The sequence below is a fragment of the Poecile atricapillus genome, chromosome 14, assembly GCF_030490865.1.
Source record: "Poecile atricapillus isolate bPoeAtr1 chromosome 14, bPoeAtr1.hap1, whole genome shotgun sequence".
Lineage (NCBI taxonomy): Eukaryota > Metazoa > Chordata > Aves > Passeriformes > Paridae > Poecile > Poecile atricapillus.
In genome coordinates this window covers 3,381,580-3,407,785 of record NC_081262.1, presented here as the reverse complement: position 1 = coordinate 3,407,785, position 26,206 = coordinate 3,381,580, and the positions used below count along the sequence as shown (strand labels likewise).

General features: G+C 55.2%; 4 protein-coding genes across 5 annotated transcripts; 2 read left to right on the top strand and 2 right to left on the bottom strand.

Annotated features, from left to right (window-relative positions):
- The first annotated feature begins 728 nt into the window (after window positions 1–728).
- ECI1 (enoyl-CoA delta isomerase 1) lies at window positions 729–6,761 on the top strand. The gene is made up of 7 exons (XM_058849945.1): window positions 729–813; window positions 1,097–1,243; window positions 2,189–2,316; window positions 2,886–3,032; window positions 3,888–4,009; window positions 4,734–4,912; window positions 6,255–6,761. The coding sequence occupies exons 1-7, from the start codon at window positions 774–776 to the stop codon at window positions 6,419–6,421; spliced, it is 930 nt and encodes a 309-aa protein (XP_058705928.1). The 5' UTR covers window positions 729–773; the 3' UTR covers window positions 6,422–6,761.
- Window positions 6,762–6,879: 118 nt separating this feature from the next.
- On the bottom strand, window positions 6,880–10,074 carry LOC131584613 (deoxyribonuclease-1-like 2). Its single transcript, XM_058849946.1, has 8 exons — window positions 9,928–10,074; window positions 9,553–9,641; window positions 8,527–8,610; window positions 8,312–8,412; window positions 8,125–8,237; window positions 7,742–7,896; window positions 7,532–7,628; window positions 6,880–7,044 (listed from the first exon to the last, which is right to left on the bottom strand). The coding sequence occupies exons 1-8, from the start codon at window positions 10,072–10,074 to the stop codon at window positions 6,994–6,996; spliced, it is 837 nt and encodes a 278-aa protein (XP_058705929.1). The 3' UTR covers window positions 6,880–6,993.
- Window positions 10,075–11,595: 1,521 nt separating this feature from the next.
- LOC131584611 (deoxyribonuclease-1-like) lies at window positions 11,596–15,374 on the bottom strand. 2 transcript variants are annotated; one of them, XM_058849943.1, is made up of 9 exons: window positions 15,278–15,374; window positions 14,561–14,708; window positions 14,013–14,178; window positions 13,775–13,858; window positions 13,565–13,680; window positions 12,701–12,813; window positions 12,265–12,422; window positions 12,098–12,194; window positions 11,596–11,819 (listed from the first exon to the last, which is right to left on the bottom strand). In XM_058849943.1, exons 1-9 carry the CDS (start codon window positions 15,326–15,328, stop codon window positions 11,766–11,768), a joined length of 987 nt encoding a protein of 328 aa, XP_058705926.1. In that variant the 5' UTR covers window positions 15,329–15,374; the 3' UTR covers window positions 11,596–11,765. The 2 variants fall into 2 exon arrangements, with proteins under 2 accessions (XP_058705926.1, XP_058705927.1); XM_058849944.1 differs by having other exon boundaries at window positions 14,013–14,101.
- Window positions 15,375–17,263: 1,889 nt separating this feature from the next.
- INTS15 (integrator complex subunit 15) lies at window positions 17,264–25,687 on the top strand. Its single transcript, XM_058849324.1, has 6 exons — window positions 17,264–17,528; window positions 18,794–19,015; window positions 20,324–20,489; window positions 22,181–22,708; window positions 24,326–24,365; window positions 24,923–25,687. The coding sequence occupies exons 1-6, from the start codon at window positions 17,337–17,339 to the stop codon at window positions 25,128–25,130; spliced, it is 1,356 nt and encodes a 451-aa protein (XP_058705307.1). The 5' UTR covers window positions 17,264–17,336; the 3' UTR covers window positions 25,131–25,687.
- The last annotated feature ends 519 nt before the right edge of the window (window positions 25,688–26,206 follow it).

The following is a 26,206-nucleotide window of genomic DNA, read 5'->3' as shown; positions in this document are numbered from 1 at the left end:
GAGTGGTCAGTGCCGGGCGGACAGGACAGGGAGGGTAGGACGGAGTGGTCAGTGCCGGGCGGACAGGACAGGGAGGGTAGGACGGAGTGGTCAGTGCCGGGCGGACAGGACAGGACAGGACAGGACAGGACAGGACAGGACAGGGAGGGTAGGACGGAGTGGTCAGTGCCGGGTGGACAGGACAGGACAGGACAGGACAGGACAGGGAGGGTAGGACGGAGTGGTCAGTGCCGGGTGGACAGGACAGGACAGGACAGGACAGGGAGGGTAGGACGGAGTGGTCAGTGCCGGGTGGACAGGACGGGGAGGGTAGGACGGAGTGGTCAGTGCCGGGTGGACAGGACAGGGAGGGTAGGACGGAGTGGTCAGTGCCGGGTGGACAGGACAGGGAGGGTAGGACGGAGTGGTCAGTGCCGGGTGGACAGGACGGGGAGGGTAGGACGGAGTGGTCAGTGCCGGGTGGACAGGACAGGACAGGACAGGACAGGGAGGGTAGGACGGAGTGGTCAGTGCCGGGCGGACAGGACGGGGAGGGTAGGACGGAGTGGTCAGTGCCGGCCGGACAGGACAGGACAGGTAGGACGGAGTGGTCAGTGCCGGACAGAGCGATGCGGCAGGGCCACCACGAGGGGGCAGCACGTGCGCGCCGCAGCGCAGCCGGTGGGCGGGGCTTTGCGGTGTGGGCGGGGCTTCAACGCGGCTCAGCGGGATCCCGCCCTTTCCTGAGCCCCGCCCCCACAGGCCCCGCCCCGTACCCTTGAGCCCGGCACAAGATGGCGGCTGTGGCGCTCGCCCGCTGGATCGGCCGCTCAGGTGCGCCCACACCCTGCCCCGACCGCTCCCTGCGGCGGGCTCGGCGTGTCCCCGAGCCCCCGCTGCCTCTCTGTGCCCCTCCCTTACCGCCAGGGTGCCCCTTACCGTTAGGGTGTTCAGTGTGTCCCCCTGCCGTGGGTTGGGCTGTCTCTATATCCTTCCTCCCTGAGGGGGTCAGGGTGTCCTCATGTCTCGCCCTGCCCGTGCAGAGCGGTTTTGGGGAGCGCACCCCACACCCCTGGGGGCTGTACTCTTCCCGTCCTTACCTGTGTGTGTCCCCCAGGTGTGGTGCCCCTGTGCTGCCGTCCCCCAGCGTGGGACAGGGCCGCCCGGCCGCCCCCCGGCCCCCTGCAGCCCCCTGGCCTCCCGCTCGCCCCGTGTCGTTCCTTCAGCAACAACAAGATCCAGGTGGATCTGGACGAGAGCTCAGGTACGGCGGGTGGCACCTCTGCGCTGTCGCCCTCAACCCACGGGCATTGTGGGGCACGGGCAGGGTCCCTTCCATCCCTGTCCCATGGCATGTGTGGCTCTGGGCATGGGAAGTCATCAAAGCCCCAGATGTTGCAGCTGCTTAGGAGCCTCGGGGAGAAGTGTTTGGGGCTGGGAATCTCACCAGTTGTGGGCACTTCAGGTGGTCGGTGCTACAGGCAGATCCTGGCTGTCATTGTCCTCTGCCTGTGCATTGTCCCCTCTCTGGGGGTCCCTGGTTTGGGCACCTGGTAGAGTGCCAGTGCTCCATCAGGGAAAAGCTGCTGGGAATTTCCATGACCTGGCTACCAGGAATAGCTGTCACAGGGCCATGTCCCTGCACTGAACAAAGGTGCATCTTCTTGTGGCTTCCCAGGTCCTGCTTCCAGGTGCCTGGCTGTGTCCTTACGCTGTTCCCAGCTGAGCATGGCTGCTGCACCCAGGCTAAGCACTCAGGGAGCACCTTTTGGGTAGGGAAGTGCAGTTTGGGCAGGGACAAGGGCTCAGAGCCCCTTTGTGACCCCCTGGACACAGGCTGTTTGCTGTGACAGAAGCTGCATGCTCAACCTTCCCCGTTGAGCCCAGAGAGAAGGGAACTGCTGGGCACCGTGGCCAGGAGGGTGGCTGGGCCTTGGGACACGTGGGGTGCCACCACACATGGCCTGGTCTGTGCTTCAGGTCCACCACCTGCTGAGTGACCCTGGCTCATGGGTGGATCTGGGCCAAGACAGGACCTTGCCCTTGGCTCTGCTGCTCTGGAAGCTTTTAAATAGCCAGGAGTGCTGTTGGTTTGGAGTGGGAAGACAGTTTGGTGAGGGAAACAGGGAGGTGGGTGAAGCTGCCCTGGGCAGGGCAGTGTGAGCTGCTGTGGGGTGGAGTCTGATGTCCCTGTGTTTGCCCTGCATAGGCATTGCCCTGATGAAGTTCAAGAGTCCCCCAGTCAACAGCCTCAGCCTGGAGTTCCTCACAGAGTTTTCCATAGGCCTGGAAAAGCTGGAGAACAACCGGGCCTGCCGGGGTGTGATCATCACCTCTGTAAGTGTTTGCCCTGGTTGGGTCACTGCTCACTGGCACAGGAGGGCCCCCAGGCACCTTGGATTGGCTCTGGGAGGAGGGCAGGGGGCTCTTGGAAGGGCCATGGTCTTTCTTCTGTTCCCTTTTCTAAGAGAAGGACAACAAAGTGTTGTTTTTGTCATGAAAATCAAATCTGCTTATCTGCCAACCTGACACATCCTGTGATATTTCCTGGCTCACCCACAGGGAACTGGTGGGAGATGCCAGTGCTTATTTTCAGATGTGCTGTGGGGACAAAGTGGTGCCTGGGAGTGGGACAGGACAGGTTTTTGTGTTGTGTGGCTGATGTTCTCACACAGGGACCCTGACAATGAGAAACTGTCTTGCAAGCTGAGGCCCAGCACTTCAGGCCATGGTAGTGGGATAATCCAGACTGTGGGAGCACTGGGGAAATATTTTCAGAACCCCAGAAGGCCCTGATTTATATCACATATTCAGCACTTTCCCTTCCCTCAAGCTGCTGGGCCAAGAGCTAAAGGGCCCTTCCTTCCCCGTGACTCTCAGTGACATCTGTCTTTTCCCAATTCCAGGCTGTTCCCAAAATATTCTCATCTGGCCTGGACATCACCGAGATGTGTGGGAAGAGCGTGGAGCACTACAGCGAGTTCTGGAGAGCTGTGCAGGAGATGTGGCTCCGGCTCTACGGCTCCAACATGGTGACAGTGGCTGCAGTCAATGTAAGTCCTTTGGGCCTGCCTTCCTTAGGGTGGGATTGTCACCTGCTGCAGCTTCTTTGGACTGTGTGGGCAGGGACAGCTGAAAAGCCAGGCTGAAATTCATCCAGGGATCTATCTGTTGGGGTGTTTGGGGGAATTTCATGTCTGTCAGTTCTGTGGGGCGTGGGAAGCTATGGAAGCGTGGGATGCTGCAGGCTCTGTGTAAGCTGCAGACACTGTTGGGTTACAGCAGCATTTCAGCATTTCCAGCAGGTTTTGCTCTTCCAGCCAGGATTCTTGGCCAACAGGGAAGTGCTGCTGGAGTCTCCGTGTCCATGGATGGGTCATGACATTTCTGGTGTCTTGTTTTCATTTTCCAGGGCGGTGCTGCCCTGGCAGCTCACGGTGGTGTCTGTCCACAGCCCCCCATTGAAGGCATTGGGTTTTCTCTCAGGCATCCTGTGCAGGGCTGAGCAGCACTGAGCCGTGGAAAAGATGGTCACAAATGGAAGGGAAATCTTCCCTGTGAGGGGGGTGAGGCCCTAGAACACGTTGCCCAGAGAAGCTGTGACTGCTCCATCCCTGGAAGTGTCCAAGGCCAGGCTGGATGGAACTCTGAGCAACCTGATCTAGTGGAAGGTGTCCCTGCCTGTAGCAGGGAGCTTGGGATGAAATGGGCTTTAAGGTGCCTTCCAACCCTTCTATGAAACCTTTATAAACTTCAGAAATCTTTAGGGCTGTTTCAAATCAGGTGATCAGAAATTTGGGGAACATCTGCTCTGTCTTCCTGGTATCTTCCGTACTCTGGAGTGATCAGCAAGGCTGGGGGGTGTTTGTAACCATGTCCTGGACTCACTCTGTCCTTCTCTCTGCCAGGGGTCCAGCCCGGCTGGGGGCTGCCTCATTGCCCTGTCGTGTGACTACAGGATCATGGCAGAAAACCCCAAATTCAGCATCGGCCTGAACGAAGCCCAGCTGGGCATTGTGGCTCCCTTCTGGTAGGCCAGTGCCTCCCACTTCTAGTATCATGTGTAGGTCTCTAGAAAGAATTAATCTTTAAGGAGTTAATTAATCAGTTCAACTGGTCATGGCAGTGTGGTTTGTGTGTCAGGGATCAGGTATTTGCAGCTGTAGCTGCAGGAGATGACACCTCATTTCTGTCCTGTCCTGCAGGTATCTGAAAAGCTTTCAGGCTCCAGAATGTCCTCACATCCTGCACCAACAAGGAGCTTATTTCTGGCCCTGCAATTAACTCCTGAACTAGTGCTGGGAGATCTCATGGGTCAGGCTCAGTCGGGGCTTTTCTCTGGGTACACACTGTGTACCTGCAGAATCCCATGGTGTGGAGATCTCTGAAAGCACGGGGGCACTAAGATACTGACACACCAAGGGCCCCTTGTTTGCCCTAGGAACATATAAATGTACTGTTGGGAAGGAGTTTTCAGTCACAGCAAGGGGGTCCCCACAGGCAGTGAGAGTAAAAGGAGCAGCTTTCATGCAGAGGAGGGGGAACTCTCTTGGGGTACTACCAAAACTGGCTCTTCTCACACCATTTTCACATCGTGACTGAGCCCACTGCTGCTGTTCAGAGCACCAAACCTGAGCAGTGAGACCAGGATACTCTGAGAGCCCCGAGCCTGGGGAGTGGGACCAGGATGCTGTCAGCTCTTGATGTCTGGGTGAGCTGCCCCTGAGTGTGGCTTTCCCTCCCATCTCTTGCAGGTTTAAGGACACATTTGTGAATGTTGTGGGACACCGAATTGCTGAACGCTCCCTCCAGCTGGGCTCCCTCCACCCTGCACCTGAGGCCCACAGGTTGGGCCTCGTGGACGAGCTGGTGCCAGAGGAGAAGCTCATGGAGAAGGCTGCAGCTGTCATGGCACAGTGGCTGGCCCTTCCTGGTAAACCTCTGGCAGAAGAGGAGGGGACCTGGTCTGAGGAGGAAGTGCAGATGCCAGGGCTGGTGCCTGGGAGCTATGTAACAGTTTCCATTAAAAGGGGAAGTTTGGTGGGCTGGGAGGTAGGAAAGGTCAGCCCAGCAGTCTTGGCAACCTTGGGCTAACGGAGAGGGACACTGTGCTAACGTTCAGAGCACGTGGCTCCAGCTCAGCTCATCCTGCTAGCCCTGCTGAGTCAGTCTGGAGGTGTCTGAGCTCCACAGACAGACACAATCTCTGTCTGTCAGTGGAGGTGTTAGCCCAGGAAAGCTGCCATGGAGCTGAGTGAACAGGCTGGGTGAGAGTTCCTGGTTGGCTGCCAGGCTGCTTTTGTGGTCTGAACTAACTCTTGTCACTCTGGATGGCAGTGATGGGGCCGTGGATGAGGGCAGGCAGACAGCACAGGCATCGTGTGTTTGGGCTGTGACTGCAGCACAAGGTTCCTGGGCTGGGAGAGGGCTCTTCACAGGTCTGAGCTGTCCCAGCCTGTGCCACTTCTCCTCCCTGCTGTCCTGGTGTTAGAGTGACACCTCAGTCCCCAGACTGAGTAGCATGTCTCAGGTGTGCCTTCTCCTGATTTCCAGGAGGTCCCCTGCAGATTCTTCCTCTAAATCAGAGCTGTGTCTGGGTGGAGGTAGCTTCAGCACCTGGAATTGCTGGAGCAATTCAGGGTTCCCAGTGTGTGGGTGAAGGGGGTCACTCCTCATTTCGTTATCTCTAAGTGCCTGAATAACCATCTGTGCAGCAGATGTGCTGCCCCATCACTGCACCTGGCTCTGTGAGGGTGTGAGCAGATGTGTGCTCCAGGCCTCAGTCAGCTCCAGCAGTATCCACATATCCATGTGGAATGGCACAGGCCCAGGGACGAGGTCGAGGGAAGTCTGCTGCCTTTTGTACAGCATTGTTGGCAGGGGCAGACTGAGTGAGCAGGGACTGAAGGCTCTGGTTCAGGGAAGCTTAGAGCCACAGCAGTTTCCAATAAGAAAGAATTTTGTTTGGCTACTGGTGTTTATTGGAGGTGGATATTGGGCTCTGGAGGGCACAAAGAGAAGGAGATACACAATTTCTTGTTGTCTTTGCCAGTAGATTAGTCATTTCCCCACTGAGCAGTACAACCATTATTTATTGTATGAGAATTTATCCAGTTCAGCTCCCAGCTGGAGGGTTTTTCTTACTCTTTTCCCTGCTGCTTTCAAGAGCACTTTGCTGTGTGATCCCTCCCCATTAGTGCTGCATTTGGTGGCACTGAGTACTGGTCAGGGGTGAGGACAAGGCATGTTCCTCATCCTTGCTGTCCTCTCTGCAGACCATGCCCGCCAGCTCACCAAGACCATGATGAGGAAGGCGGTGTTGGACCGCCTGGCAGCTCACCGGGAGGAAGACCTCAAGAACTTCATCACCTTTGTCTCAAAAGAGTCTATCCAGAAGTCACTTCGCATGTACATGGAGATGCTGAAGAAGAGGAAGAGCTGAGGATCCAGCTGGTCCCTGGGAGGTCGAGTCACCCTCTGAAACGCTGCAGTAGCTGTTGGTGTCACAGCGAAGCCACCTGCAGTGCCAGCAATTGGTGACGTGCCACCTGCTCCCACGGCCGCCCCAGCTGCCCCTTCCCTTTGTGCCTCGAGTGCCTGACACCACTGCTGCCTTCCCCAAGGGCAGGGAGAGCCCACTCAGCCCCCCGAGGAACGGACAGGGACAGGGTCTCAACACGCTGTGGCCTGAGCCCGACGGTCCTTGGATGTCTTCCCTCCTGTCCAACAGTTAATCATGAAATGAGGTTTGTCAATAAATCTTCCATGAGGTAGGAGATGGATGCTTTGTTCCATGGCTTGTCTGTGGTCACAGTGTCCTGGTTGGTGGCCTATCCTCAGGCTCTGGTTCATGGTGGACTGGGGGTCTGGGCACAGCCAGCTTCCATCTTTCTCCAGACCAGGATCTAGGGCAGCCCATGCACAGGACTTGTGGATGGGGCTGAATAGAACATCTTCATGGGGATTGGTGGTGGGAGCTGGAGCTGGATCCTGGTCTGTGGCTGCAGGAGGAGCTCAGGCTGCCAGCTTCACCTCGACAGGGTAGTGGTCACTGACTGCCAGGGCCTGGAAGAGGGCAAGAGTTAGGAGATGCTGAGTGAGCCACTCACCCCTCGCTTTTAATTGCCCTGCCAGAACCTTCTGCCTGCTGGAGGGGGAACACTGTCCCCAGCCCCAAGACACTCAACACACAAGGCCAAAACGAGAGTTTTGGCACCTCTCATGGAGAGGTGCCCAGGTGTGGCTTGGGGCAGGCATGACCACCTGCCCTCCAAGCTCCCATGTCTCATCTGGGGGCTCTGTGCCAGTCATGGGTGGTTGAAGGTTGGCTTGGGTTACCCCATACCTTGAGTCCGGCCCATGGAAGACCATAAAAAACCCTGTGCATCTCTTCTCTTCCCAACGGGGACAGGCAGTGACCCCAAATCCCCGGTTTCCACCCTTGGGTCTCTTGTCACCCTGAGCCCCTTGAAGAGACAAGGACAGCCCTGCAGCCTGCGCCAGCTCAGCTTTGATGCCTGCTAGAGCCCCCAGTGTGTGATCCTGGGCTCACCTCCTCCTGGTCCAACTGGAAAGCACGCTGAAAATTGAAGATACCAGCTGAGTTGGACACGATGCTTCTCTTCAGCTTGTTGCCACACACCACGATCCTGCAGGGGAGATTTGGATGGATTGTGGGTGCCACTCCTGCCCTGGCTGTCAGTGCAGGGCAGGCAGGGGGCCACTGGGGTGCCAGGGAAGGGACAGTGGTGGCAGCGCTCACCTGTCATAGGCACAGTCTGACTTGCCCACGGTGGTGTCGGCGCTGTCGGGGATCAGCCACTTGAAGATGTCGCTGGTGCGCAGGCGGATGGATGACCAGTCGCTCGGCTGGACGTAGGAACAGTCAGCATTGAAGTCCCCCAGGAACATCATGTTCTGCAGGGGAGATGGGAGGTTCATGCTGTGGGTGATGGGCTGTTCCTGCCACCAGTCCTCCCATGGGGGTGGCAGAGACCGCCCTGTCACAGGGCAGGAACAAGGTTCCCACCCCATGGCTCCTGCACCATCTGTGCTCGCTTCAAAGCAGGGTCCCAGTGTGGGTCAAACAGTCCCTGGGGCTCAGTGTCCAACCTCAGTGTCCCCCCCAGTGCTGGTGGCACTCACGTCAGTCCCCCACTTGTTGATGATGGCCAGGTAGACATCGTAGAGCGCATCAATCTCAGCGACAGCATCATGTGGGGCCGAGTGCAGGGGCACCAGCACAAACTCCTTCACCTCTGCCAGGGGAGAGGGATGTCAGCCCCATGGCCACCCTATGCCACAACCCATGGCCACTTGTTCCCCCACTTACTGGTGCTGGGTGCTGAGACCCTCAGGATAAATGGCTCCCGGCTGAAGACATCCTGGGGGTCCTTATATTGGTAGGTGTCCACCACAGACACAACATCTGTCCTGTGGGAGCAAAAGAATGGTGACCCTGGGACTTGACACAACCCGTGTCCACTCCATGGTGCTGGTGGCCCTGCAGTGTCATGGCACAGGCAGCAGCACTGCCAGCCCCATTACCTGTAGACAAACAGGTACATCTCCTTGTAGTTCTCCCGTCCCAGGGGGCCGCTGATCTCGTAGTCGTATGTGGATGTGGATGCGCTGCAGAGACACAAAGGCAGGACAGTGATGTGGCTGGGACCATCCTGCATTTGTTTTGGCATGTCCAGGAGCTGGGTGGCCCCAGGTTTTGTACCAGCTGGTCCTGCCCTACAGTCCCCATGGGTCACTGTGCCCTGGTTGTGGGGTGACATGAGGGTGACTCTGAAGTCCCCAGTGCCTCTCCCCCAGGTGGCTCCTTGGGTACAGCATGGCATTGGGCAGTTCCTGCCACCCTTTCTGTGCAGGGACATTCCTCACCTTCATTTGCGGCAGAGCTAAATTAGGTCAGTGAGCAGCCTGGGGCTCTGCAGCACGCAGCGTCACCCTCCCTGCCCTGGCTGCTTTGTGGCCTGCTGGAGGGGACACGGAAGGGGCGAGGACATGGGCTGGGTGCACATCACCTCCTGAGAGCACTAGCTGCCTTTTGACATGGCAGCAGCAGCTTCCCCATGCCCTCTCCCAAAACAGGGTCAGCACCCAGCTGGTGGAGTGGCTGCCACCCTGCTGGGGCAAGTTTTAGCCCACCCCAGCAGCCCCTTTTCCTCCTAGGGTGCCAGAATGACCCCCCCTCAAAGCATCATCCACTGCTGGGTCCATCCTGGGGTCACCCTGCCATTCACAGGGTCTTGGGGTGCAAGGTCTGTCTGTCCCTTCCTCCCCCTCTCTTGCTTCTGCCCTGTCCTGCTGGATTTTGGAGACAGAGCCTGCCAGAACTGCAGTTCCTTTCCATCCTGCAAGCTCTGGTGAGCCGACAGCTTTCAGAGGGGATTTGTATCACTTGTATCCCCATTCCCTCCACTGGGTTATTCCCAGGGTTGTTTTCAGTGTCTCCACCTTGCCCCAGCACATTTCTCCTATTCATCTTTCCAAAAATAAGCTCTCTGTTGATGGACAACTTTTTTTTTCCTCTTACTGCCATCCCAGTCCCAGCCCCTCTTGTACCTGTTGAGCTGCTCCATGAGCTCGGTGACGGCGCTGAGGTCGGAGTCGCGCACCTCCTGCACCAGCACCACATCGTAGCGGCGCAGGACCTGCGAGGCCGAGAGGGACAGCTCAGGGCCAGTCTCCCACCCATCTCCCAGCCAGGCACCTGGTTCTGGCTTCAGTACCCTGGGGACTTGCGTGTTCCTTGGTGCCAGAGCAGATGTCCCCAGGGAGGGCTCAGAGGGACTATGGGCTGTGCCTGACACCCCACCAAGCCTTCATCTGCCCAGCCACCCATCTTCAGCCACCTCCCCACATGTCTCTGGCACAGGAGCTGTGCTGGGGTCTGTCCCAGCACACAGACGATCCCCACGGAGCACTGGCTGCACTCACGTCGATGATGATCTCTGCCACTTCCTTGTTGGACATCTTGGTGTCACCGAAGGCCTGGATGTTGAAGGCACCGATGCGGAGCATGGCAGTGGCTGGGCACAGGAGAGCCACAGCCAGCAGGGACAATTCCAGTGTCACAGTCCCCATTCTTCCAGGATTGATGCTGGGTCACAAGGATGCAAGGATGGGAGATGAACTATTTTGGATTTGGAGGAAAAAACATGTAGATCCTTCCAAAGCCCTGGGGTGTGACAGTGTGTCATGGTGGGCATTGCCCAGAGCCGGCTGCAGAGCTGGTGTGGGCAGTCTGCCAGCTCACGAGTCCCAGGAGAAGATAAATCCTGTCCCACTGGTGTGAGTCTGCCTCTTCCAGCTCCAGGGATCACCCAGCTCCACTCCCCCAGCAGGATGTCTTCACTGCCCTCCAGCCCCATCCACCACTGCCAGCATTCCAGGCACCCCAGGCTGTTCCACATCCTTAAACTTCACCACAGCCCCCACTGCTGGGGTGAGGAGCGACTCCTCATCCCAACTCATCCCAGTGCATCCCAGTCCCACCTGGCTGGCAGTTGAAGGCTCTGAGCCCGGATCCGTCCTTGCCCTGCTGAATGCGCAGCACCTCTGCCCTCCCGGCAGCAGGATGGGCGGCTTTATCCCAGCGGAGGTGCCGGCAAAGCAGGATGAGTCGGACACCCCGTGGGGGTTTTGGCATAACTTTGTGCTCCTTCCCACATTGGGAAACCAAAAATCCCACAGGGCGACAGGGTGGGGCCAGCCCAGCCATCCCTGTGCTGACACAGCAAAGGACAGACAGGGAGACTTGGAAATGCTGGGGCATCCCTGTGGGACTGGATGGGTGTGTGGGACTTAGGGGGCTGCCATCTGGGGTGGCACCTGGATCACAGAGTGGGCACGGTGGCCAGGCAGGAGGTGAAGGGCGCTGGCCTTCATTGAGTGATTCAGATGGTGTAATTAGAGGGAAGAGAAGGAAATGGCCGGTGGCTGGGTCAGGCAGGTGAGCACTACCAGCCATGGCAAGAGGGGATGGCTGTGAACCCCTGCAGCAGCCCCAGTGTCACCCAGAACAGCCCCACTGGGGATCCAAAGTAGCCCCAGGAGGGCTGGCATTCCCCGTGGCAGTCCATGGCATCACCATGGCCCATGGCATCACCCCAGGATGACAGCAAAGCAGGTGGCTCTGATGGCTGCTCGTGCCAGGACTTGCCGGGTTCTCATGTGCGCCACCAGGTTTTGTATCCTCACACCCAGTCTCGGGATGAGTCCCATGTCCCTTGGTGTCATGTCGGTACCGAAACCCCCTGGGAAGCACCAAACCCCCTGGGAACTGACTCACATCCTCCCTGCACCCTCGCTGTCAGCGCCCTGTCAGCAGCCCCACGGCCAGGCAGGCTCTGTCAGGATGTGGCTCTGTGAGCTGGCAGAAGAGCATCCTGCAGCCTGGAAATCCTGGAGCCCCCCAGCCCCTTCCCAGAGTCCTGCCTTTTGCAACCATCAGCTGAGAAGGAAGCAGCTCTCACCACCCAATGGGTCCAGGTCTCTTAATGGCAGGAGGTGCCCCAGCCCTGGGGACCTCTCTGGCTGAGGGGCTGGGGCACCAGGGGCTGCTGGGGAGACTGAAGAGACCTCCCTTCCAGAGCTGCAGAGGCAGGAAAAGGCTCATTTTTAATGGAAGCAGAAAGCATTACACTTCCACAAGAGCTCAAGGACTCCTTGCAGAGACAGTGGGCAGCCTGGCTGGCACCACTGGTGCGTGGGCTCCCACGAGGGATGCAGGTGTGTGCTGAGGTGTCCTGGTAGCCATTGGTGTGGGGACAGGCTCAGCGAGCTTTCAGGGTCACCTCCACTGGGAAATGGTCGCTGACAGCCAAAGCCTGCATGGGAGGGAGAGCAGAGTCACCCTGACCAGAGCCAATTCATAAACCCTGAGCTCATCTGGACCCACTGCTGCTGTCATGGCCGGCTGGGACCCCAATGCTCCACTCCATACCCCAAAATGCTCTATCTGGAGCGTTGGTTCAGAACAACAGCTGGGGTCAGGCCACCCTCAGGTGCACCCTTGGGAACAGGGAGCCCTCCCAGGCTCCCAGGAGTTATGATGGGGCAGATTCCAATGCTGGTGGACTCGTGTCCCACCCAGCCCCTCACTCACATCCTTGATCTGGAGGTGGAATTTCTTGTCAAAGTTGTTGACGGTGGCGGAGCCAGGTTCAATGTCTTGGCGCAGGGCAGTGCCGCAGGCGACGATGCTGCCGAGGCATCACAGGGGTGTTAGTGCCCATCAGTCCTCCCCTTACCAGCCCCTGCCATGGCACCCACCGGTCGTAGGCACAGTCGGTGGTGTCAGCCACGGTGGTGTCGGCGCTGTCGGGGATGAGCCACTCGCAGGCGTGGAGGGAACGCAGGCGGATGGACGGCCACTGGGAGCTGGTCACGTAGGAACAGTCAGCATTGAAATCACCCAGGAAGATTATATCCTGCAGGGCAGAACACTGAGTCCCTGACCACACACACCTTACAGGGCAGCAAGGGCTCCCTAAAATCTTAAGAGGTGGCTACAAACCCCACTGAGGTGCCCCAGTGTGCAGGGACAAACCCCCAGTAATGGCAGGAGGGCCATCCACAGCTCCCTGCCTGGAGACTGCTGGGCTGGCACCTGCTCTGATGGGTACAAGAGGCCTCCCATGGGACATGTTCATCCCACTTGCCCACCTGGCTGCCCTGGGGAGGAGCCAAGCTCCCCAATGCTGCTTACTTTAGTCCCCCACTTGTCGATGACATCGGTGTAGACATCGTAGAGTGCATCAATCTCCTGTGCTGCGTGGCTGGGCTCGGAATGCAGAGGCACCAACACAAACTCCTGTACCTCTGCCAGACAGCTGACCATCAGCCCCTGGCTTGAGTGCAACCCCTGAGCAGGGAACAGGAACCCCTGGAAACCACCCCAGGCCAAGCCCCAACTACTGGCCAGGAAAGGGAAAGGGTGTGTTGAGTTTGGTGCTCTGCCTGTCCCTCAGACTGGAAATTCCAGTGGGGAGCTGCATGACTTTGTGCATTGTTTGGGGTTTTGCTGCTTGTTTCCCATTAGCATTTCCAAGCCAATATGGTTTTGGGCAGGAGATGGGACAGTGTGTGTATCCTGAGGAGGTTCTCAGGAGGTGGAGGTGATGGCACGGGATAGGTGGTGGAACTAAGTGGGAAATGGGACATGATGGGAGACAGAAGGGATGGAGATGACAGGTGATAGGAGGTGGGACATGATGGGAGATGGCACCTAGCCAGAGGAAGCAGATGGTGGGATATGGCACAAGATGGGAGGTAGCACATAATGGGATGTAGGACACAATGGGAAACAGCTGGAGGTGTGAAAAAGCACACAGCTGGAGACAGCTCATGGTGGGAGATGGAAGATGATTGGTAGGAGATGGCACATGATGAGAAACAGCAGGCATTGCTGGTCTTGCTGGGCAGGGACATAGGACCCCTAGGCACCCATGGGTGGGACCCTAGTGGAGGCTTGCAACCCCTCTATGCTTGGCAGGCACAGATCTGGGCTCAGCCCTGCGTGGAGGGGACCCTGTGCCAGGTCTGGGCATCCCCCAAGACCAGCTCTGCTCACGTGTGGTGGGTGAGGAGAACTTCACAATGAAGGGCTCCCTGCTGAAGGTATCGGTCCCACAGGACTCGCAGCCATCATCGTAATAGTAGCTATCCAGCACGGAGACCATGTCTGACCTGAGGGAGGAGACCAGGGCAGCCCTCAAAGGTACCCATCCCTTCTGGGGACTTCTGGGGAGGGCAGCAGGTGACCCCTGGCAGCATCCCTTACCTGTAGATGAAGAGGTACTGCTCCTTGTAGCTGGTCCGACCCAGGGGGATGCTGACCAAAAAGTTGTATGGGTGCCTCCCAGAACTGGAAGCAAGTTGTGGAGAGGGTGAGAGGAGGTTCCTGGTGCTTCCCAGCATCCATCAGGCTCTCTCCAGCTGAGCCAGAGGTGCCCTGGCATGGCTGGAATCCATCCAGGATCCCCTTTGCAGTCACTCCCACACCAAGCCATTGAGGTCACCTGTTGAGCTGGTCCATGAGGTCATTCACAGCACTCAGGTCGGCATCCCGGACCTCCTGAACCAGAATGATGTCGTACTCTGACAGGATCTGGGGGGACAAGCTCAGAGCTGCTCTCCCCTGGCCAGGAGCTGCTCTGGGGAGCACCCATGGTTGCCTGGTCTGGTCTGCAAAAGCTCCCAGGCTGTCAATGGGAGGGCAGCAGGGACCTCAGGGCCAGGGAGGGGATTCCTGTGATGGTGTGCTCTGGCTTGGAAGGGCCCTGTCTGTCCACCACCCACCTATCCAGCAGCTGCTCCAAGGGAGGAACCTGGGCAGCATCAAACGTCACCCAGCCTTGATTGGGGACCAGCAGGGCTGGAGATGGCCTGAGGTGGGAGATTCTGATGGGATAAGAGCAGATGGATGGGTAGATGAAGGGATGGATGGATGGATGGATGGATGGATGGATGGATGGATGGATGGATGAAGCAGATGTCCCGTTGCCCAAGCTGGCTGCATCCCAAAGAGCAGAGCACATCCAAGCCTGCTCCCATCCCCTCGACTCACAGACACGATGATATTTGCGATGGTCTGGTTGGACATCTTGGTGTCCCCAAACGCTTTGATGTTGAAGGCGCCGACCTTCAGCGTGGTGGCCACATTCAACAGGAGAGCTGCCACCAGCAGTGACAACACCAGCCTCGAGCCTGCCATCCTGTGTAGAGGTGCAGGAGGGGCTCAGCCTTCCTGACTGGGAGAGGGATTTGGGACAGACAACAGGGATAACTAGGGTATTTGCACTGGCCATACTGGTTTCACTGGGAGGTGTCTGTTTTCTGGTGAACCACCAGGATGCAGGAATTTTACACCTCTGTTGCATGGGGCCTCATCCTACCTGTTCTTCCTGGAAGGAGGCCAGATCACTCACAAGGCTGGAGTGGAAAATTTACTGGCAAACAAGTAAATGCCATTTCATGGTGACACAGAGCAGTCACTTCCTCATTCTCCATGAGGAAGAGCTCAGCCCAGACACCTCTTCTGGCCTTGGATTGGTGGCAGTGACCAGGGACCCCAAAATCCCTTGGCTTGTGCCTCTCCTGCCTTTCCCTGGATCAGTGACAGAGACCCCAAAGACCCTACAGCAGCTGTGCTGGGACAGAGCAAGGGATGGATCCTCCCTGACACCCCTCCCCACCTTCCTCACTGCCTGCAGCATCCTCACCTGGGGTAACTTATCCCTCCCCTGCCCCCCATCCCCCAGGAGTGCCCTTGCCCCTTCCTCACCCAGGATGGCTCCCTCAGGATCCTCTGCAAAGGCAGTGCTGCAGCTCCCATCCACGGGGGAAAGCGTTTGGGAAGTATTTCCCATGGCACTCAGCTCCCTGGGGTAATATTTCACCAGCATGTGGGATCTGAGCCCTGAGCACTGCCCAAGCCTGGGTTCCTGAACTCACCCAGAGCCTGATAAACGGGCTGAGAGGACGGGCAAATGCTCCAGCTTTTGGCGCACAAAATCTCAGCCTGAGGAAGGATTTACTGACCCCAGGCTCATTTTTCCTTCTGAGACAGCTGCTCTAGTTAAATCCTCACTTTTCCCACTTGCACTTTTGCTGTGAACCCTTCCCCCTAACACCACAATCCCTTCAGTTGACAGTGCCATGATTTGGTCATGCCAAAAATTGCCCAAAGCCCCATAAATCCTCCCCACTCCTGGAGAACACGGCAGCCTCTGAACCTCCCAGGCAGGTGCACCTACAAGGGGCATATTCATCCCTGAGCTGCACTCAGATTTGGCCCAGCAGAGCTTCGTGGTAAAATTGAGCTGGAGGAGGTGACACTGTCAAGGGGAGCTCCTGGGGGGTGTGGGAAGAGAGGGGAGCAGGACCTACCTTTGATGTTGTCCAAGGACTCTGGGAAAGGGAAGGATCTGCACCTGCATTTATGGAGAGGGACGCTCTCTCCTTGCCAGTTGGTTGCCCAGCCAAGGATCATGTGAGGCCGCAGGCTCCATATGGCATTTTTCACGGAAGCAGAGGTCTGCTCAGTGAAAAAAGAACCCTTTCAACCTTTGCCAGTGCCTCCCATCACAGGTAAGGCCGAGAAGGGATTAAAATGCCAACAAGAGCTCTGCAAGGTGAAATGGATCCCAGAGACCTCTTGTGGGTATCAGCAGCTTCCCAATACGTGGCATGGACAGATCTCACTAATCACCAGATACAAATTTTCTTAAAAAGTGTTTATTTCACCAACACGAATCATTCCCATCCAGCATCCCACATTTCCAACAAGCTGGGAATGTGCTGGGGCCAGCAGGAGCCATCCCAGCGTGATCTTCGGGTGTGAAGTTAAAAGTCCCAAAAAAATGACAAATCCCTGCCATGGTGCCCATGCCCAGACCCTGCTCAGGAGTCACCCGGCTCAGGCCCCATCCCTGGGAGGGGCACGCAGTGCTGGTGGGTGCCAGCCTTCCACCCCACGCACTCCCACAGCTCACACAGCGCTGTCCCAGCGACCTTGGCTGATGTCCCGGCACTCCTGGCCTCCAAAGGCAGCTGCTGTGTTTCCCAGGAGAGCCCCTGCAGTGTGCAGTGATCCTTCGGGGGCTGGGGGGCCCTGTCAGCCCCTCCCTGGAGCCAAACACCCTCCAGAGAAGGATCAAGGCTGGGCCTAGACCCCCCCAACAGGCCCCCAGGGCCAGGTTTCCCCAGCCAGGACCCTCCATGGTCAATCCCTCCTCAGTCCCCTGGGAACTCCCCCAGGGGCCAGACCCAGGACCAAGGCCCTCCTGAGCCAAGGTCCCTCCAGATCCTGTCTCACCCAGGCTAAGACCCCCTCAAGGCAGAGTCCCAGGGCTTAACACCATTTCCGGGCCAAGACACCACTAAGATCAGACCCTTTTCATGCCAACACCCCCAGGGCTGGACAACCCTCAGGGCCAGTTCACAAGCCCCTGAGTGAGCCCAAGGACCGCAGGGCCGATAGCCCCCCACGTCCAGACCCCTCCAGGCTGAGACCCTCTGACCCAACCCCAGCACCAGCCCCCAGGGTCAAGACCCCTCCAGGGCCAAGACCCCCTCATGGCCAGGCTCCTCCCAAGGTTGAGACCCCCTGTCTCAGTCCCTCAGGGCAAGCTCCCCGCCATGTCCAGGTCCCCCGGCCCAGGCCCGGTTCCCTCCCGGCCGAGCCCCCCTTACCCCCCGCGGGTGGGCCCGCCAGGGGGCGCTGCCGGCGGCGGTAGCGCGTGACCATTTTTGTCCTGGCCGGGCCGCCGTAGCGCCCGCCTGTCCGCGCTGCCGAGGGGAGGCCGCGCCGAGCGGGGCCGGGAGCGGGCCGGGCCGGGGCCATGAGCGACATCCGGCACTCGCTGCTGCGGCGGGACGCGCTCAGCGCCGCCAAGGAGGTGCTGTACCACCTGGACATCTACTTCAGCAGCCAGCTGCAGAACGCGCCGCTGCCGCTCGTGGACAAGGGCCCCACCGATCTGCTGGAGGAGTTCCTCTTCCAGGTCCCCAAGGAGCGCGGCGCGCCGCCCAAGGTGCGGCAGGGACACCCCGGGCGGAGCGGAACGGGCCCGGGAGGCGGGGGGACACAGCCCCGGCGAGTGGGGAGGCAGGGCAGGCCCCAGGAGCTCAGGACAGGATCCCTGCTGGAGCCTGAGGCCTCAGGACGGGGCTCAGGCTCCCTCTGGCACGAGCTTCTGCTGGAGACTGAGGGCTTAGAGGGGCAGGATTGGGTCCCTGAGGCTCTGCTGCTGGAGACTGACGGCTGTGATGGGCAGGACTGGGTCCCTGAGGCTCTGCTGCTGGAGACTGACGGCTGTGATGGGCAGGACTGGGTCCCTGAGGCTCTGCTGCTGGAGACTGAGGCCCCAGGACGACAGCACGGGGTCCCTGGGGTGCTGGTGACTGAGGTTTTTTGGCAGGAGGGGGCTGGTGGCAAGTCCCTGATGGATTGGCCAGGGTTCCGGACCTGGAGGCCCTGGGGACTGCCCACAGCCCCGAGTGCTGCAGCTGGGCCCTGCCGAGGCTTTTGGGTGGGCATCGGATGAAGCTGGGAGTGGGGGGACTCAGAGGAGCAGTCAGAAGCTGCTGGTGACTATGAGGGCACATGGCCCTGCAGCCTTCAGTGCTGCTGAGTCCTGTCACTGTTGGACACGATGTAGAAGTGTGGATTCTGTGCAGCACACCAGAACGAGTTGCTAGAAAAGGCCTTTATTCCCCAAACTTTTCAGCCTTTTACAGGGTATTACGCTACAGGTTTAACATGATTGGTAAAGGGAACACCACCTCTTGTCCCATTGGTGGGATAAGAGAAGAACACACTAACCGCAGCTGTACAGAACTGTTTTGAGAAAATGAAGTAGTTTACAAAGATTGTCCTTGAGCGAGAGATGCTCTCAAGAGACTTTCCCTTGGGAACAGATCAGCCACTGTCAGGCTGTAATTCTCTCAGGCTCAGAAAAATCAGGTCCACAGAGTCCAGCTCTGCCCCCCCAGCTGCCCAGCAGTGTCCTCAGTGCTGTTATCTGCAGAGGGAGGAAATATTCCCCTCCCAGCAATGTCAGTCAGCAAGCACCAGCTTTGGATATCCAGGTGTTCAAGTGAAACCTGCAGCTCTTCAGTGTCACCAGTTAAATGCAGTGGTGGTTCAAGAAGCTCGAATGTGTGTGCTGTGCACAAAGACTGAGTGCCTCAGCCCAAAGGGAAGCTCTCAGCCTTTACTGTTCCTGTCTTCTCACTTGGCTCATGGCCCTTCAAGAGTCTCAGTCTGTTTTACAGCTTTGCTTTTGTTTTCTTTCAGAGACTGACCCCACTTCAGGAACTTCAGCTCCTTGAGATCATGTGCAATTATTTCCAAGAGCAGACCAAGGATTCAGTCCGGCAGGTCATCTTTTCATCTCTCTTCAGCCCCCAAGGGAACAAAGCAGATGACAGCAGGATGGCTTTGCTGGGGAAGCTGGTTTCCATGGCAGTGGCTGTCTGCAGGGTTCCTGTGCTGGAGTGTGCTGCCTTCTGGCTGCAGGTACAGCTCCTGTGCAGGCAGGGATGGCTTGGGGAAGGGGTCAGGGCCTGCTCCATGGTGGGCACAGTGAGCTGGGGCACAGCTGGTCACAGTCAGCTGCTCCTCCCTGGCAGTTTCAGCTGCCCCTGTGTCTCTGCTTGTGTCCATCCCTGTGCTCTGGCATCAGGGAGAGCTTTGCCAATCCATTCATGTGCTGCAATGGAAGGAAAAAATTGGGTGGGTTTTTTTTACTGTCAGTGAAGGTTTTAATAATGTCCCCCAAATGCTGCATATTGAACGGGCTCAGTGGAGGGTTTGACCAACACATGGAGCAGACCTTGGCAGTTGTGGTCACATTGCCTGAAGAAGCTGACTCTGGAGTTTGGGAAATAAACCCTTCCTGATGTGCAAGTTTGTGTGTGGAAGAGGCAAACCCTTGTCTTGAAATTTGGGCACAAAATACCTGTGTCTGTCTTCTATGAATGCAGTAGGTTGGGGATCTCCTCTGTCTTCTCCTTTCCCCAGCTGTGGGCTTTGGGAAGTGCACCTTTGTTCCTGCTGTCCTTGTGGGATGTGCAGAAGTCACAGTTGACAGAGGGGCAAGAGCAGGAAGGCTGTGCTGGGAGAGAAGGTGGGAGCAGACAGACCAGCACTGTTTCCTTGGAGTCCCTTTCCTCCCACATGGTGAGCCTTTGGGAGGGCAGGATCCATAACCTGGATAGCAGAAGGTGTATTTTTATTTCAGATGGAAGCTTTTAAGTTACATGAGGATTCCACAGAATATTTTCCACATTAAAAATATCAGGCATGGCTACTGAACCAGTTCCTCTGGGACTGAGCCAGTTGAACTACAGACCTGTGTTAGAATCATGGAATCACAGAATGGTTTGTGATGGAAGGAACCTTAAAACTCATCCCATTCCACCCCCTGCCATGGTCAGGGACACCTCCCGCTATCCCAGGTTGCTCCAAGCCCTGTCCAGTGTGGCCTTGAACACTTTCAGGCCAGGTTGGAGAAGCCACAGCTCCTCTGGGCAACTTGTGCCAGGGCCTCACCACCCTCATAGCGAAGAAATGTTGCTGAAGGAGTAAAGAAAAATCTCTAAATCAAAATATTGATCTAAAAGGTTTCAATTTTAAGCCACAGATACCATAAACTCAAAATATCACCATCTATTTTAATATTGCAATACAGTGATTTTATTTCTGTGAGAGTGGATGTTTGAAGGGCTGAGAGAGAGCAGCCCCAGTGCCATGTGGGGAAGGTGGGGACACAGGCATTGCAGCAGCCTGTGACAGGGTCTAATCTGGTGTCCCCTGTGCCTGCAGCGCACCCCAGCTGTGTTCTGTGTGAGGCTGGCCCGAGCTCTGGTTGATGACTACTGCAACCTGGTGCCAGGCTCCATCCAGACCCTGAAGCAGATCTTCACTGCCAGCCCTCGCTTCTGCTGCCAGTTCATTACATCAGTCACAGCTCTCTATGACCTCTCTTCAGGTAAGTGTTTTCCAGCTGTGTCTTTTCAAGTGAGAGCTGCAGTGTAATACGCCATGAATTAACTGTTGCAAGAGAATCCTAATGAGGTGTTACCACGTAATTATTGCCAGAAGCAGCTCAGGGGTGTGGCTGTTGCCTCATCTGGCACTGGGGTGAGAATAAAAATAACCACTCTGTGGCTGACTTAGAATTCCAGCGTGGTTTGGGTTGGAATGGACTTTAGAGCTGATCTTTTTCCATCCCCTGCCATGGGCAGAGACACCTTCCACTAGACCAGACTGCTCCAGGCCCTGTCCAACCTGGCCTTGGGCACTTCCAGGGATTTGGAGTCCGCAGCCTCTCTGGGAAACAAGGGAGAGTCTTTGCTGGAGAAGCAGCCAGGAACATCTGACACAGAGGGCGTTGTCCTCCACAGAGGGCAAAGGACATGGGACCTTGTTGACTGAGCAGCTCTGGAAGTGAAAGTTGATCTGTCTGGGATGCTCAGTCAGCCCTGAGAGAGACTCAGGGCTGCCTGTCAGTCTGATCCCTTCCAAAAAGGGGAGAAACAAGTTCTGAATGTTGGCAAGCTGGAGCAGGATTTCTGTGGAGCACTGGTGAGAAACACAACAAACAACATAACTCCAGTGCACTTTAACTGTGTGTGTGACCTGCCAGTGGTACAGCCTGTCTCAGGTTGTTGCTCAGACACTTGTAGCTGTCTAAAATAAGATTGATTTAGCTCTACTCAGCCACTGAAAGCTCATGTTGGACTAGAGGACAGCCATACACTAAATACCAACACCACCTATAATCCAGAAAAGCAAATGCTACTATGGATAAAGGAAGTGCTTTGCACACTTTTCTCCAGATAAAAATCTTGGCATTACTGAAAGAGAGGTTCAGGCTTAGTCTTTATGCTGTTTTTATAAAGTATTTGATAGAGCTCAGAGTATATTTTATATCCCCCCATCGTGTCAGAAAGGAAATTACTTCACACAGGAAGTGATTTTTTAATTCCTTAGTTTATTTGAGATGTTTTTGGTGATGCAAGAAAAGGGAGCTTGCTCTTCCAATCCAGCACTCCCCCTGTGACAGGATGATGTGTCAGGGTTTCTCTTGTCTGTAGCCAAGTTCATGACCATCTTTTACTTCTCACCTGACGCTTTACATAATCTTATAATCCTTTACATGGGATCCACATCATGTGATTGTATTGTTGCATTGTGTTTTTCCACAAGACATGTTTGTTTAGGTAAGTAAGTATTAAAATAAATGAGTTGAATTATTGGCACTTCCTTCCCTTCACCCAACAAGTTTTTCCTATTTCCCTTGCCCGTTGTACTTCCTGTGGCAAGGGATAAATGGAGACTGAAATTAGGGAAAAAATGAGCAGATGATGGGTGGCAGAGAAGAAAATGACAAAAGAAGCTTTGCTGGGAAATGAAATAAATATCAGTGTTTGGTGGTATCTTTGGGATAGGTGAGGCAGCTGAAGTTGACAGAAAGGAAGTTCCAGAAAGACAATTGTATCTTCCCTGGAACAAGCTACCTTTAGTGTCTTGGGAAAAGGAGCAGAACTGGGGAGGTTCTGAAGCTGTAATTGGGACAGTGTAGGACGGGTGTGTGTGAGAGACTAATTAGAGCATAAATTAAAGTCCTGTGCTTCAGTGCAAGGCTCAGTTACCCAACAATAACTTTCCTGTCTCCAGATGACCTCATTCCTCCCTCGGATCTGCTTGAGCTGATTGTCTCCTGGATCTTTGAAGACCCTCGTTTGATCCTCATCACCTTCCTGAACACTCCCATTGCAGCCAACCTGCCCATAGGGTTTTTGGAGCTCACGCCGCTGACCGGACTGATCCGCTGGTGTGTCAAGGCTCCCTTGGCCTACAAAAGGAAGAAGAAAGCCTCTCTGTCCAATGGACACACTCCCAACAAAATTGCCAAGGACTCGACTTCAGGAGAAGACAGGGATTGCCACCAGCTGTATTCCAAGCTGCATCTGAGTGTCCTGCAGGTTCTTATGATGCTCCAGGGACATTTAACAGAGAAAAACCTTTATGGGCGCCTGGGGCTGGTACCCTTTGACCACGTGGTTCCTCTGGTGGAGGACATTAACAGACTGTCTGATGAACTCAATCCTCTCAATGCATCCAAAGAGATTGAACTCGCTCTGGACAGGCTGGCTCAGGCTTTGCAAGTGGCAATGGCATCAGGAGCTCTCCTGTGCACCAGAGGTGAGTTGTCTGTGGGGCTGGCAGAGACCTGGCACTGGATTCTTCTCCTCCAGGGTGCAGAAGTTGTAAGAGGCAGTTTTGGGGTGAGGGGAGTAAAGATCAAAGTGTTCACAGCATAATTAGTAGTTTTCCCCTCCTAGAAAGTGATAGTGCACAAAATAGTTCAGGAAAAATTGCTGGATGGAGAATAGGAAAGGAGAGATCACTGCTGTGGGTGAGTCAGGCAGTGCTTTGCAGAGCTGGGGACTGATCCACAGCCCTGCACTGTGCACCAGGATGTTGTATCTGTGTGTCTGGCATGGGGACACTTTGTTCCCCTCAGAATTGCCAGTAATTATTAAAAAAAAATTCCCTTTGATTTTGCTTCAGTTTAAGTTCTCTGAGTTTACTTGCCGGAGAAGAGGCCATGAAGCACATAAACCCCTGGGTGGGTGTGCTAGACAAAGGATTTGAAAAGCAAATAATACTTCTTAAACTGAGACTTCTGTGACTTCAGCTCACCTATAATGAGACCCCATTACAGTGTGTCCAAATTCAGTTAACTCAGTAAAAAAGGGCTGCTAATGTGGCTTTTGTCTGGCTTTCCTGTCTCCAAAGCCAGATCTTTCCAAAAGACACGCAGAGAGATAAAAGGGAAGTGGCCCAACACAGGGCAGGGTCAGCCACACATTTTCTTGTTATATTCTCTTGAAAATGGGCAATTTTAGCTTATACCAGAAGGCTTGAAGCTCTCAGTCAGCTGGGACATTCAGTGCAGACCACAGCTGCAGAGTAGGCCTCTGCCTAAGCAGGGATCTGATGCTTTTGTCCTGACAGAACCAGTGCTGCTGCTCAAATTTCAATGCTCTTCTTCCTAATCTTTTATAAAGTAACTCTGAGTGTTATAAGAACATATAAGAAATCGGAGTTTTTTGGTGTGAGGGCTGATTTGAGCAAGGTTTGTTCTTAGCTGGAACATTCTGAGCGCTTGCTCTTTGTGTAGAAGGTAATTCGGTGTAAGGGGCTGCTGCAATACCAGATATTTCAATGTTTTGGGGTTGTGTTTGTCTACAAAGGCAGCAGTTTGTTCTCAAGCTATTCCTGAAAAAACTTAATCAATGGGATATGTTGTTAAATTCCTTGGCTCTAGCTATTCTGCTTTAGCAGAAGTTTGAAGATGGTAAAAAAGGTGCAATTTCTACTTGATAGATTCAACAGAAAAAGCCCAACCCATTCTTTACAGTTGCAGTGGTTAAAAAATCCCAAACCAATACAAAACAGGTATTGGGCAGAGTCACACCTTGTACTTCCTGTGTCTGTTACATCTTGTTGGTGTATTGGTATTGCAAAATCCATCCTAAGGCTTGTGTGTCTTAAGTGTCAAACATGCAAAAAAGGAGCTGGTGGGGAAAGTTGGTGAAATGGAGAAACGTTTTCTCTCCTGTGGAGGTTTTGGACCTGAGAGAGGGATTCTGGATTTCCTGCTGAGATGATGATGACAGATGACTGATCATTCAGTAGTCAGTAATTATTCAGTAAAATTACTAATTATTCAGTAATCTGACCTTCCTAGAAAAGACAGCAGAGAGAAAAACCACTCTAATTTTTGCTTATTGTTAATCTTGTGTCCTTTTTCAGATGACTTGAGGACTGTGTGCTCCAGGCTACCACATAACAAGTAAGAGACTTTTTGCAGCTGTGTTGGCTTTGATGCATGTTCCAAGACACTCGAGGGCTGCTGAGACAAAATCTCCTCTAAAAACTTGTCTGTGGAATTTGGCCTTTACTCATGTGCACTTTAGAAGAAGGATGAAGGTGACACAGTGCTGGCTGCTTCTTCCCTGGATTCCTGACAGAAAGGGGCTTCAGTGCTCCCAGCTGTAGGTGATCTTGCCCAGCCTGTGTTAGAACAAAAGCACAGGAAAGGGAAATTAAATTCCAGCAAGGAACCTGCCCCTAAACTGTCCCATCTCTAAATCCCCACTGGTTTTACCTGACTCTTAGCTCAATTGCTTCTTGTCTTTTTGCAAAAAGAGCAGAGCTTAAAAAAAGTGGGGAGAAAGGGAAAAAAAGGGGGAAAAAGGGAAAAAAAGTCTTCTGGAAGCTGTTAAGAACATAATTGTGTCACTGTTCTCTTGGGTCTCAGCAGTGCTGTGAGTTGGATGTGAATTGTCCTTAGAGCCACGACAAAAGCTCCTCTGATAACCTCCCTCCTGTCTGAATTTCTTTCCACAGCCTGCTCCAGCTGGTGATTTCAGGTCCAGTGCAGCAGCCGACCCACGGGGCTCTGCCCCCAGGATTTTACCCCCACATCCACACCCCTCCCCTGGGATACCCCGCGCACGCCGCGCACCCGGCGCTGCCCGCGCACCCCGCGCTCCCGGCTCACCCCGTGCAGACCTTCATCCCGGGAATGACATTCCCATACCGGCCTATCCGCTAGCACACAGAGTCTCCCAGCTTCCCTGAGTCTGAGGAAGCCTCAGAGACAAGAACCAAACGCCTGGGAACCACATTTTCCTCTTTGGAGCAAAGCTGAGCTCCCCCCGCGCCAGGAGTCGGCCTCGGGCGGCGCACGGGGGCTGCGGTGGGTTTGGATGTGGGATGCAGATGCTAAGGGAGATCACAGGGACAAAAGGAGGGGATGGGAATAAGCAACATCAATTCCAAACCTCTGCAGTGTGTGGAAGTTGTTTTGCTCCAAGGGTATGATATTCCTCAGTCGTGTTTTGCAGCAGTTTGGGGCTGTTTACAGCGGGGTGAGCCCGGCTGCTCTGGCTGTGGGAGGGCCAGAAGGGAAGGCCTTGGGTGATTTTTTTCCAAGCTATTCCACTCCAGCCTGCTTGTTTCTTTGTAAATGTTTGTATCTATAGCTACAGAGTATGTGTACACTGTATATTTTTGGAAGGCAAACGTTTGTTTCCGAAGCACAAGGTAGAGTAAAGCAGCACTTCCTATTAAAGGAAACAATTTAAGAAGCATTAAACAAATCTGCTGCTTTCTTTTTCTAACAATTAAAAGAATTAGAACAATTTCAAACAATTAGATTAAATCACTCTTTCCAGTGATCAGAAGGTCCAACTCGTCAGACCTGTGCTGGGGTGGGGACAAGACCCATCTGTGGCTGCAGTGACCCATTGACCTCTCTGCTGGGAAAACGCCCTGTAAACACCTCAGTCAGTGCTTCTTGAAAATTTGGGGTGAGATCTGGGGTGTTTCGTTAATTCTGGCTGGAAAACCGGCCAAAGGCTGGCAGTGCTGTGCTGGGCAGCTCTGAGTGCAGCATGGGAATGCATGGAATCATACTGGGAAGGACAGCAGAGCTTGCCAAAGGTCGGGTCCAGCCCTTTATTGTCTTGCTGGGCTTCTCTGAGCCCCCCTCTGCAGGATGAAAGAGCAGCAGGAGAAAAGGGATTCTTCCTACACGTCAGAGGTGGTGACAAAGGCCTCTGCTGCTGTCCCTGTGTGAGGTGTGGCACCTGTGGTTCCACAATGACTGCCAAAAAAACCGGGCAAATT

What these genes read in the sequence shown, in the direction of transcription:
- ECI1 (XM_058849945.1), top strand. Translation starts at nt 774, where the DNA reads ATGGCGGCTGTGGCGCTCGCCCGCTGGATCGGCCGCTCAG. An exon ending in CCGCTGGATCGGCCGCTCAG is followed by an intron (nt 814 to 1,096) that starts GTGCGCCCACAC and finishes TGTGTCCCCCAG; the next exon opens with GTGTGGTGCCCCTGTGCTGC. An exon ending in ACAGTGGCTGGCCCTTCCTG is followed by an intron (nt 4,913 to 6,254) that starts GTAAACCTCTGG and finishes TCCTCTCTGCAG; the next exon opens with ACCATGCCCGCCAGCTCACC.
- LOC131584613 (XM_058849946.1), bottom strand. Translation starts at nt 10,074, where the DNA reads ATGGGGACTGTGACACTGGAATTGTCCCTGCTGGCTGTGGCTCTCCTG. An exon ending in CTCATGGAGCAGCTCAACAG is followed by an intron (nt 8,611 to 9,552) that starts GTACAAGAGGGG and finishes GTGTCTCTGCAG; the next exon opens with CGCATCCACATCCACATACG. An exon ending in GGTCTCAGCACCCAGCACCA is followed by an intron (nt 8,238 to 8,311) that starts GTAAGTGGGGGA and finishes CTCCCCTGGCAG; the next exon opens with AGGTGAAGGAGTTTGTGCTG.
- LOC131584611 (XM_058849943.1), bottom strand. Translation starts at nt 15,328, where the DNA reads ATGGGAGCTGCAGCACTGCCTTTGCAGAGGATCCTGAGGGAGCCATCC. An exon ending in TCCTGAGGGAGCCATCCTGG is followed by an intron (nt 14,709 to 15,277) that starts GTGAGGAAGGGG and finishes ACCTCTACACAG; the next exon opens with GATGGCAGGCTCGAGGCTGG. An exon ending in TCGCAAATATCATCGTGTCT is followed by an intron (nt 14,179 to 14,560) that starts GTGAGTCGAGGG and finishes GAGCTTTTGCAG; the next exon opens with ACCAGACCAGGCAACCATGG.
- INTS15 (XM_058849324.1), top strand. Translation starts at nt 17,337, where the DNA reads ATGAGCGACATCCGGCACTCGCTGCTGCGGCGGGACGCGCTCAGCGCC. An exon ending in AGCTCTCCTGTGCACCAGAG is followed by an intron (nt 22,709 to 24,325) that starts GTGAGTTGTCTG and finishes GTCCTTTTTCAG; the next exon opens with ATGACTTGAGGACTGTGTGC. An exon ending in TCCAGGCTACCACATAACAA is followed by an intron (nt 24,366 to 24,922) that starts GTAAGAGACTTT and finishes TTCTTTCCACAG; the next exon opens with CCTGCTCCAGCTGGTGATTT.